The sequence below is a fragment of the Martes martes genome, assembly GCF_963455335.1.
Source record: "Martes martes genome assembly, chromosome: 9".
In the NCBI taxonomy this organism is placed as follows: domain Eukaryota; kingdom Metazoa; phylum Chordata; class Mammalia; order Carnivora; family Mustelidae; genus Martes; species Martes martes.
This window is the reverse complement of record NC_137896.1, coordinates 76,344,676-76,357,037: the sequence shown is the minus strand read 5'-3', so window position 1 is coordinate 76,357,037 and position 12,362 is coordinate 76,344,676. Positions and strand designations below refer to the sequence as shown.

Below are 12,362 nucleotides of genomic sequence, written 5' to 3'. Positions count from 1 at the left end.
AGAAAAATGGCCAGTGTCTCTGGGGAATAATTAACAAAAGACAGTTTGTTTCATCTTCATGATAAAATACAGCATCCCTATTAGAAGGCAAATTCATCATTCCCAAAAGTTAAATAGAATGACACTTTAAAAGTAATTCCAGCTGATTAAATTTAGGGTTCTGAAAAAAAATTTAATTCATGAATATACTCTGAATCTTTCATTTGATTTTAAAATGTATAAATGTTCATTTAACTTTGAGCCCTTGCCTCTCAGTGTTCTATTCTGAGCTAGTCAAACAAGTGGTAGCAGGCATGCTGGGCTCAATAATACTGCCTCTCATATTTAAATACTCTTTTTCACTTGGATTGCAAATTAAAGACAGTCTCCTGAACACTGACACATTTTCAATGATTGATTTTGCAAAACGTGTTGATTTTTCTTACACTGTTTTGCCTCTGTGTGTGTCAACTTTGGCCTTCTTTTCTTGCTCCTTTGCAGCATTGCTGTCTCTTTGAAGCCATTGTCTGCCTGATATGAAAAATGTACATTAAACCTCATGACTAATTACGCAGACAGAAAATTCCTGATCTCAAATATAAAATGCCTATACCCAGAAACCATAACAAAAGCTTCTGACTATGTACAAAACTCTTAATCAAACCTTTCATTCACTCGAATTAAAAGAAATTCCAATAATTTATTTTCTGTTAAAGTTGCGTTTACATTCTTTGAAAAGCAGATTTCTTATGCATGTTACATGCCTACAAATCAATCCATTTAACAACAAACAACATCCACCCATTTCCCCCACAAAAGTTTATACTTGCTGTTAGATCTGCTATTAGGAGCTTCTGGATGAATTCAATTAAGTGCTACTCAGAATTGTTTTGTTCTAGATACAAAATCATCTTCACTACGAGGTCCATTTTTTAACTCCTGACACTATGCATTAGCAAAGTAGACTTCTTCTAATAAATCCTATAATCTATGGATTAAGCACATGGCTTTTTATATTTTAAAAATATACTTAAAAAGAAAATGAACAAATACTTCTCTCCCCGCCAAAATATACAAAATAATGTCTCTAAATCTAAAAGTCCAGGCCTTACACACACACTGCATGTTATAGTCTATACAATATACAAAATCTCATCTCCGATAACCAGTTTGTGGGCCAATTTTTCCCCCCAAAACAGACTAGTTCTAGAGTTAATTTGACCAATCATCTTTGAAAAACGGATGCAAGGCCTCACTTTGGCACTTGGAGAGAAGGCCTGCAAGGAGTTTATAATCTAGCATGGGGGGGGGGGGGTTGGCAAATACAAGAGTACACAAAGAGTACTCCTATGAAACCACGAGTTAGGCACTGTGAAAGAACAGACCAGGGAAACAAAGAGAGGAAGGTTGGGCTTGCCTCTTCAGCATGTTAGAATTTTCCTAAGGGCCACCAGTCACCATTTGTTTTCACAGCCATCGGAGCACCAGACTCCCCAGCTCCCAGCCTACCAAATGTAGGTACTCCGCTCCATTTAGCTGTGGCTTGCCTTTTTGTTAGACCAGCTCTCCTCTGCCTCTAGTTGTTGTTCTCCTTGTGCAGTTACCAGTGCAGTAAATGCAGCACATGCCATCACACTCCTATTTTGGGAAACCCTGCAATAACTACCAGTGCACCGATTGGCTAGTCCAACCTTGGGTATAAAATTTTAGTTGCTTGTAAATGATGTTTCCGAACGGGGAGATGCGAGGAGGATGGGGGAAAGTAGCCATGCTCCTCCAGAAATGGCCACAATACCTAAGCAGAGTAAGTTGGAATAAGGTCTGCACATGAGCCAAAGCTTAGAATTTCATTGCCTTTGTTGGCTCGTGTCACTTCTTTAATTAATGTCACTTTCTCTGTTTTAATATCAGAGCAAGTGACAAGAGTGCTTCTGGATGAATTGTGTTTTCTGAGGACTGTATGGCACACTCTCCCGCAGTCTGACAGAGGGACGTGCCAGCTTTCCTTGGCAGTTACAACGCACCAGCTTTAGTTTTAGTAGTTTAATTTGTGGCAGTTATATGTTTTGAATACGTTGAAGTATTCACAACGGTCTCATGGAATCTGTTCCATAGATAAAGTTTACACAGTGGAAAAGAAAAAGCAATGGCGATAAGGCGATTAGAAAAAGCTTCTCTTGGCCACAGCTGGCCTTAGAGGCATTCCTGTAAATTTAAGAGCATTTAGGGGATAGGATTAAAGTGATCACAAGGAATGATGGCCCCCCCACTTTTTTTTTTGCCCAGTTCTGTAGTTGGTGTGAGACGATCATAAGGAATATGATATTTAGAACTCAATTTTATGCAAAATCCATTATTCAAGAAGTGAAGTTTATATACATGATAGACATGCAATGAAATAAATGTTAGAATAGAAAACTTTGTTACTTATGCATTAAGTTGATTCTAACATTTTGGTAAACTAAGTTTTTATTGATATAAAATTCAGGAGAATTTCTGCATTGAGGATAAAGGACTAAACTTTTTCCTTGGGTTTGCTAAAGATCTCTCGGTTTCAGGCCCAAGTATTCCGAAGGTTTTTTGTGTGGACTTTTTCCTTCATCTCCTCTAGACACTTGTGTGAAGCTTCATCAACTCACGGTGAGAGCTGCCACCAAGGAGTTCTTCCAAACTTTGCCTGCCCTTTCTAAATTTAGGGTTCTTTACTGCAGCAGGTTGAAGATCTGGCTTTGATTGCACCTGGCTCTGCTGGAGAATAGAAATATTCATCTCCACTGAATGCATGCTGCTTAAGTGCTGGAGGCACTTGCAGGAGAGAAACTCATTGGAAACTTCATTACAATACTTTCGCTTCCCTACATGAAGTAGTCATTCTCATTCACCAAGGATAGAATTGTGGCTGACACAGCCACGGGAGCTCCTGTTTGACTTTCAAAATTAATCAACCTCTAAGCTGGAGTAGAAATGGCATGTCCTTTAACCTTAAGCACAAAAAGCTCTCAACAGACTGCAGTTTTTATATCCCTGGATGAGAGTTTGGGCCCCTAATACTTAAACTTGATGCACATACTGGGTTTCTGGCATGCTTTTGCCCATACCCATCTGCTAGCCTGGCACTGTGCCCATTCAGAAGGTGTGATGCCAGTTTCAATAGGGCATAGGTGCCAATCAAAGATGGGTTTGGAGGGGCAGCATGCAGAACGCAGCAAAAGTCAGCTCTTCTGCCAGAAGATCCTCCTGTTATCAGATAATGCCAATGAAGGGCCACATGCTTCATTGCTTGGGATCACATTGCATCTGTAGATGTTTCTGGCCTTCAATGGATGTCTTTCTACAGAAGCATTTTCCTCAAGGATTACTTGATTGGAGACATTACAGCAAAGTCTAACGGACTGAAGTCCATCCTTTTCAAAGAAACAGTGGAAACCTTCGACAATTGTCTTGAAATAATTGCCGGGTTTTCTGTCTTTTCTCCTAAAACACTTCTTTGTGTAGAATACTGTAGAGTATATCGGTCCATGTACGGGAGTTATAAGGGACAAACATTCTGAAGAAGGATTAACTGCAAAACCAAGAACCCAAGCAGTACTAAAATCCATAAACACTTCTGTATCGTTAAGTGTGAATGGTGGACAAATTTTCATTATCCCATAACTGTTTTCTAGTGGATTCTCACACTTAGAGCTTCAGAGTTTAATTTTCCTCTCCTGTATTTTATAAACATGGATATTCCTGTGTCTTAAAGGAAAGACCGTATCTACTATTTATTCCTCTTCTTCCATGTCGAAAGGGAAAAAAAAAAACAAAACCAAAACACTTCAGAAGCAAAATCTATCCATATTTCATAAGGAAGCGAAGCTCTCAAAAGCTGAGGATTCTTTTATTGTGTGGCAATAGAGGTGAGCTCATTTCATGAAGAAGAAATTTCCCTATAGCAATAGGTTTCAAATTTTAAAACCTTGACCACTATAAACAGTTACAAGATAGTAACAGGTGCAGTAGAAGAAACATAATATATAAATCAATGAAGAATGCAGCAGTTTGTAAACCTTCCCTGAAGGCACAAGAGTTTGACAGTAAAAATGCTGAAAATGAAGAACCATAATATATGATAAAAAGAAGATGAGACACTTAGCAAAATGAAAAAGCAAAAGCTAAGCCTTAGAAGAACGCTCTCTTTTCATACAAAGAACCCAAACCTCTGTAAATATTTAGATTTCCTGACTGATAGGCACATAAACACTCCTCTTTCTCTAAAAATTCAAAATTGATAGCCTATGGACAGCAAATACAAAATTAAAGTACGTCTCCTACAGACTCTTATTTCTTGTGTAAAGGTCTAACAAATGTATTGAATTCATAAAATCCCAGTGATTCTTTCCTCTTGTATCTCTCTCCACACCTTCATCTGATAACTACCTTACCACATATACTATGTTTCTATACCATGTTTCCAGTGTTCCTGTTTATTTCCTTCTTCTTTTCACCCCCCACAGTATTGTTTGCAAAATTTTCTAGTTACAATCCTAGTGGCACCATAACGTTGCGTTGCATCAGAGAAGACTGCTTATCCCAAAGCCTTCTCTGTAAGACACTGCCAAAATAACCCTTAATATAGTGACGTATAATAAAGCACTAAGCATTCCAATAACTCCACTCTGTTGCATTATCATTGGGCTCTTCTGAACATTATTCTACATACCTTCACAATGAATCTATTACTACAGACAAAAAAGTAAAGTAAGTAAAAACTACGCATGCATAAATTATCTTTTCTATTTCTTCAAAAATAGAAGTCTGTTTTCTTATCAAAAAGTGAGTTAACTTTGATAACTTCTAAAAATCCTACTCAGGCTACTCTGGTTCTTCACTCCCCTCAAAAAAAAAAAAAACAACAAAAAACTTTTCTTCTACGTTTCTAAAGTAAAATAGAGCTAAGCTGAAAACATGACCCAAAAAATGTATGACCATCACCTAGATAATGTATGTACATTTATCCATGGATACGTGATTTGATCTTAAGGTCTCACCAGAGTTTAATTTTAGTTATAATAATTTGTTACTCTTTATAAAAAATAATGCTATTGATTTATGGCAAAAAAGCATATATAGATTGTGTCAGATGATATAATAATTGTCTGGGCTTTTCTTGAAACTAATAGTACCTCTGTAAAATTACAGGCTGGAATTAAGGGGTGACATCTGTAATTACGGAAGGGAATAAAGAAGGCTGGTTTGTGTAGGCTGAATATCCCAACCTCAGTCTCAATCTCTCAGGCAAATAACTACCGAACATCTACTCTGTGCTTGACATTCCAAAGATGCTAACTGGTCATCGCTATGCGCCACTTTAAAAAACTAAAACTTCCGCAGATAAATCAATTTTGTTTTTACTCATATAAGCCTTCAAAGGAATTCAGCTTAAGTTTATTACATATAACTTTGTTTTTCTGGATTTGTTTTGACTAATTTCTGAAACCCAGTATCTTCCCTATCTGAAGTACATGAGATATAACTTAAATGAGAACTTTTTATTATGTCACCATGGCTACTATTATAAATTTTAGGGGTAAAAATATTTAGGTAAGTAAAATGTCATAGTCTTCCAATGGCATTCTCGATGTTCTTAGTTTACGACATCGGTAGCTAAATCCATTTATCCTGCCACAATCCGTGGCAGGATAAATGGAAAATCCCTCCAGTGGGTGTCCTTGTCACCTCCTAATTCCCTGGGGGCACCAGACACTGAACCTGGGATTCAGGTAATCCATGAGGATAGAAGTTTCTAAATAAAAAAATAAGTTATATTTAAGGGCTTACTAAGCTCCAAGTTCTTTAAAAACATTATTTCATTTAATCCTCACAATTATTACTATCTCAGTGATAAAGAATAGAAACAAAGTCTTGTGACTAGGTGGAAGTCACTCAGTTTCCAAATGTCTTACATCAGAATTCAATCCAGATTTGCCTAACATCAAAACCCACGTCCTCATTTATACAATTCTCCCTTCTTTTGCTTGCTTCTGTGTCACACCTCGCAGTAAAGAATTCAGACTCCGTTCCTTCTCCTTCCGTGGAAGTTTAGAAACACTTTCACTTAGTTGATTCTAAAATGACAGCAATTTTTCCATTCCCTGAACCAGCTTCCTCCCCAGATTCTTTTCATATACAAAGAAAGAACCTTGGCTTTGTTCTTGTATTCAGACCTTTCTTTTCCCTCTTATAACTATTTCTATTAATGCTATAGGCCATTTGTCCAAGTCAAGAGCAAATAGCAAAATTCCCATCCCTTCCCCTTGACTCTCAGCGGATGACTCCTGATCTCAAAGCTAGAAGACAGCTGAACATGCACAATGAGTTAGACAAGGCAGCCAGTTTCTTCCCAGCCTCAGGCAACAAACCCTGAGGAAGTGTCTGCCTAAACAGTATATCTACAAAGGACATCTGGAAAGGAGGTAGCTGGACACAAAGGTGTTGTTAAGGAAAACCTAAATTTCTTCACTTATATACAGGAAATGATGAGAAACCTGGTAAAGTGCAAAAATATGACACAATTTCATATGCATTTGCTTAGATGGCTTTGAAAATAATCAGTAAAAACTAAGTTGAATGAACTGATTGCTGACGGTATCTCATTAAAGAGCTGCTCCTATGACTCACAAGTGCCACTCTAGATGGAACGCTGACAATATCTGGAACACACAGTTTTATTATATATTCTGAAGTATGGAGCCTCTACCTCAAAATAGCTAAACATCTCTTCAAATCTTTCCCCAGTGGTGTGTGCTTGCTCGCATTCCCAGGATCCAGATTCTAACATTCAGGTAGTAGAGGGTCCAGTATAATATATGGAGTCTTAAAAATTGTTTTAAAACAGAGGCACCTGGGTGGCACAGTCAGTTAAGCATAGGACTCTGAGTTTTGGCTCAGGTCATCATCTCAGGGTCATGAGATCTAGTCTGATGTTGAGCTCCATGCTCAGCGTGGAGTCTGCTTAAGATTCTCTCTCCCTCTCTCTCTCTTCCCCTCTGGTTCATGCATATTCTCTCTCTCTCTCTCCTCTCTAAAATAAATAAATAAATGTTAAAATCAAAATTGTTGTAAAACAAATATTATTTTGGCAGTAAGAAAAAATAAGTAAATGATACATGACATACACTTAGACTAAAAGCAGCAAAGACTTTTTTATATTTAAATAGGGACAAATAGATCACATGCCTGAGCACATTTCTTTCTTTTCTTTTTTAAAGATTTTATTTATTTATTTGACAGAGAGAGATCACAAGTAGGCAGAGAGGCAGGCAGAGAGAGAGGGGGAAGCACGCCTCTGCTGAGCAGAGAGCCCGATGTGGGGCTCGATCCCAGGACCCTGAGATCATGACCTGAGCCGAAGGCAGAGGCTTAACCCACTGAGCCACCCAGGCACCCCATAAGCACATTTCTTTTTCACAACAGGAACCACACAAGTAATGAATGTATGTATATGTGTATAGGCCTATACTTAATTTTTAAAATACACTTAAATTTAAATACATATTAACATTTTATGTATTTCCATTTTTTAAAAAAGAAATGGAATAAGAGCATTACAACCTATGCTCTTCTGTATTTCTTTGAAATTACTCAAATAATTCAATTAGAAATCTAAAAGTATAACTGATAAGCCTTGAGCTCCAAAGCTATAGCTCAGTGACAACAAAAATTTATGCAACTTCCTATCTCTGACTTTGAGTCAAGTCAGTATACCAGAGATCTTAGCTCTTTGCTATACAAGAGAACTCTCTAATTCAAAGTCTCAGTCCACACTTATTCTTTGGGGAAATCTACTCTCTGTGGACTCCACATATACTTTTATGGTCTTTACCTGTACCATCTAACATGGTAGCCACTAGCTCTATGTAGCCATTGAGCTCTTGAAACGTGACTGGGTAAATCCTGGATTTTAAAGACTGTAACTAAAATAATTTCTTTTTTTAAATATTGATAACATATTGGAATAATATTTTAGATATATTGGATTAAATAATATATATAATTGAAATAAATTTCATCTTTTTTTTTACTTTAATGTTGTGCTTAGAAAATTTTAAATTACATAAGTGGCTTGCGTAACCTTTCTCCTGAACAGTGCTGCTTATGGCACTCTCAACCTACTACTCATAATCACAGCAATTTTCAAGCAAGTTCAGACTCGTTCAAGGAGGAAGCTTTTCTCTAAGCCATACAATTTTGTGTGTGTTGGTCTCATCTTCCCAACTTGATTAGACCCTGAGATGATTAATAAGGAGTTCTCTTTTTACTGAATTTCATTCATTTGTTCAAAATGACAATTATGAGTCACCTGGGTGGCTCAGTTGGTTAAGCAACTGCCTTCAGCTCAGGTCATGATCCTGGAGTCCTGGGAAAGTCCCACATCAGGTTCCCTGCTCAGCAAGGAGTTGGCTTCTCCCTCTGAACCTCTCCCCTGTTATGCTCTTTTGCTCTTTCTCTCTCTCTCTCAGGTAAATAAATAAAATCTTTTTTAAAAAAATGACAATTATATCAAAAAAGGAGCTTTATCCATCATGATCCATGAAACATGTTTGTGAACTGTGGTGAAATATGCCACTCTTAACTATGCCTCTTCGGTACAAGGATTATTTGGCGCTGAGGGTGCAAGGAGGAAGAAGTACAGGGAAAGGCTTTCTCTGAACTCCCTTTATTTAGGTGAAGACAGATCCTCCAAAAAAGACTCAATTGTTGTAAGTTCCCTCCAGGGAAGTTTCATCAACCAGAAAAAACTACTCTTATCACAAGAGATTAGAAATTACCACCACTCCCAGAGAAGCTTTGTCACAAACTATCAAATCCCCCACCTGTTCTCCTAAAGGCCCATTCATCTTTCCTAAAGATCATCTACTGTTCCTTAAGTGACCTCCATCCCCTGTCCCTTTCCCCTATTAAGACAGTATATAAGTTCTCAAATCTCACTGCTTTTTGGGGTATTCACTTTTTTTTCTCTGTGATATCCCCATGCATATCACATCAAAAATTAGTAATTTCGTGTAGCTTTTCTCCTGCTGTCAGTTAATTTTATAAATCCAGCTCTCAAATGTAGGAAGAGTAGAGGGAAAGTCTTTCCTTCCCTACTGTCTGAAATGTTTAATGAGGGAGGAATTCAAGATTCCCCCAGTGGAGGTCTTTTACCAGCTTCTTAAACTCCTATAAGAACAGAAGTAATGAGTCAATCCATTTAGGAGAATTTATCCTTGAGGGTAATTTTTTTTAATCACTAATATTTATCTTATTTTATTCATTAAATCCAGTCATGTAATGGATAGTTCTGATCATTAAACTACAGTTGTAAGGTAGCCCTGAACGATCCTTTTAAATTCGGTGTAATTTAAACCTTTTTAAATGTAGTGTAAAAATATATTCAACTAGAATTCCTTACCTATACCAAAGAACACAAAAAATAATTTTGTTTTTGTGTCTATTTTCTCATTTATGAAGGATAGCAAATAACTAGTACCATCTAGATGCACAGGAGAGAAGTTCTTTCATTCCATATAACAGATGCCTTGAGGTATTAAGACTCAATTCTCTAGTGAAGCCTAGTTAAGAAATGACCACAACCCTCTATTACTTAAATATTAATGATAAAGATTCACAGAGTGTCTGGATTTATAAAGTGTGGTTTCTGAGCTATAAAAAGCAATGCTTCCAGGAAAAGACACACTCAAAAAACAACACTAGCATTTGTCTGGTGGACTTTGTAACTAGGTTCTGGAAGGACTTCCAGAAGTCATGCACAGCAAGGAGTGGGGTCAATTATGGCTTAAACCAGACATTCTGGTAAACTTTTAAATGATCACAGTTGCAGTCACATATACAAGAATATTTGGTAACTTATACTTTACCTAAATATATCAATCCAAATCCTCCAGAGCCAATCATTTTGCCCAGCATCCATTGTTTCCCTTCCATATCATCCAGAACCTTGCCTTCTGGAAGTGGAACAGGAAGTCTGTATTTCTCATTTTTTCTTGGTGGCATCACTTCTGTTGGCAGAAAGGTTGAGACAAGTAATTAAAAATAAAAACAACAAAAAGTCCAATTAAAATACATTTCTCAAAATGTCTTCTGCAGGGCACTTTCCCAGGTTCCTACAAACCAGGGTTATAAGATCAGCTGGACTTGGGAAAGCCCACACACTACATTCAAATCGGAATCTCACATACAACGCTGAAATCCAAGAAAGACTGATATTAAAAAACAAACAAATCTGTGAACTTCACTTAACATGTCCAAAATTCATTTAGGGGAGTCTATAATACCCACTAACAGTGCAGAATACATCCTAAGAGATGAGTTTACAATTCCCAATGACAAACAGAAAATAAATTTCATATACATGCAAATACTCCTTTCATTGAGAATGTTAAGCATCAAAGATGAGGTCTTTGGTCACTAGGAGAGAATACAGTTTTGGATTAGGAAAACATGGACAACGGCAACAAATACCACCAAGCCAGCAAGTCACATCACGGACAAAGAGCAGGTACTCAGGAAATATTTAAGTAAGCCCGGAATTTTCATGGATACATAACTTCTCAGAGCACAAGGCCACAGGGCAGTTTCAGGGTTAGCACACTAGTCTCTGTTTCTTTAGATCCTGTCTTTCTGTTTCTCTATACCCTGTTTCTTCCCCACCCTCACCAAACTGAAAATTTGCCCCGCTTTAGAGATTAATCAATTACATGTGCACAAGGTTTGTGGATTTCACAATGAAAGACTTTTAGTTGGAAGAGAAAATTGCATAGGGAAATACACACATGCAGCATATCTTCCTGAAACTGATCTACATGTGAAGGTAATTACAATCATCTAAGTATTTAAAAAAAAATTTTAACTGGTGAGTGCTTTGAAAGTTAAAGTTTTCGCTGTATAATCTTTTCCATTTTCTGAATGAGAAAGTTTCTGTTCCTTTTAATAAGGCTTCCCTCTTTCACTGACTTTAATCCAATGTCCTGCTCTCTTTTACTTAGCATCAGCGTCTCAGAGCAAACGAACACAGCAGAAATCTTAACCACAGTCACCTGCCCTCCTAACACGGCCACAAGGGAAGCAGGGAATTTACACGGTGAACTACGCCTCAAGTAGTTTTCCGGTGGTTCCCCTTGGCCAATACTTTATACGTACTGGTGTCCAAAACACATCTGCGGACTTAAAACCCTAAGTCTCCAAAGAACAACTTTGCAGCAGGGCATAAATACAGTTTCGGAGGGAAGTCCGCGGCATCCCAACTTGAGAGCTGAAACTGCACCTCCTGGGCGGGGTTCCCAGGGGCAAGCGGCGGCCTCCTCCCAAGGCCGGCCCCAGCAGGGTGCCCCTCTGCTTTGGGGCTCCTCCCAGGGCTACGATGCAAATCGCTCAACACGAGTTGCCGGGGACAAACCGGTGTCCAGAGGCCTGAACACGTGCCAGGCCGGGGCTCGGCGGGCCATGGCAGGGGCCGGGGGCACAGCGCGGCCCACCACCCGCCTGCCCCCGACTCTCCTCTCGGCAGCCCCGGCCCGAACCGCCGCGAAGGCCGCCGGCGTCTGCACTACCTTCCCGCCCCCGGCTCCCCGTGCCCCACGCGGAACGCGGAACCCGACCCCCTCCCGCGCCTAACACCCTCCCGCCGGCGCTCGGGGCGAACGCGAGTTGGAGGGGGCGCCGCTTCTCCCTCCGAGTTAGGAAAAAGTGCGCGACCAACCGCGTAGGCCGGGCCTGCCTCGGCTGGGAGGCTCCGGCGCTCACTCCGACGGCAGCTCCTCCCGCGGCGCGGCGCAGAAGGGCCGCTCCGCCCGACGCCCAGGACCGGCCCCGGGCTTCCCCCGCCGCCAGGCCGCGTAAGGCGTCTCCCGCGGGCTTTGGGGACCGGGCGGGGCCGCGGGCCTCCAATCCCGCGGGGAGGCGGGCCCCGCCCGAGCCGGCCCTCGGAAGGGCCCAAGCGGACGTCCCCGCACCCGCGCCGCTCGCGCGGGGCGAGCCCGGAGCCGTCAGGCTCCGGCCAGAGACGCAGGCCTAAGGCCCGCGAAGCTTCAGCGGGACCGCTCGGCGGCCTTGCCCGCGCGCCCGTGACGCCCAGGGGAAGAGCGAGCGGGGTCTCAATCGGGAAAGGGGGCTGTGCGGTTGCCGCACACACACCCTGGCCTTCCAGAGTCTGGACAAGGCGCCTGACCAGACCACTTCCGTGCATTTGTGTAGGAGGAATTTGTGGTCTCCCGCACTCTCCCAGTCCCCAAAGTTTCCAAATCAGTGGGCGAGTCTTTACTGAGCACTTACCCGCAACTAGTCACGCTAATCAGGCCCTCCCGGGGCAAGAAACCTGGTGTTAGCCGGGAGGCCTGGGATAG

General features: G+C 40.5%; 1 protein-coding gene across 1 annotated transcript in view; it reads right to left on the bottom strand.

Annotated features, from left to right (window-relative positions):
* The window catches only part of VRK2 (VRK serine/threonine kinase 2), a 117,153-nt gene extending 105,170 nt beyond the window's left edge, over positions 1-11,983 (bottom strand). The window contains exons 1-2 of the mRNA XM_080814303.1: positions 11,720-11,983; positions 9,879-10,019 (exon numbers count right to left, since the gene is read on the bottom strand). Coding sequence (XP_080670429.1) covers positions 9,879-10,014 — 136 coding nt within the window. The 5' untranslated portion in view covers positions 10,015-10,019; positions 11,720-11,983. The remainder of the gene's footprint in view (positions 1-9,878; positions 10,020-11,719) is intronic.
* Positions 11,984-12,362: the final 379 nt, after the last annotated feature.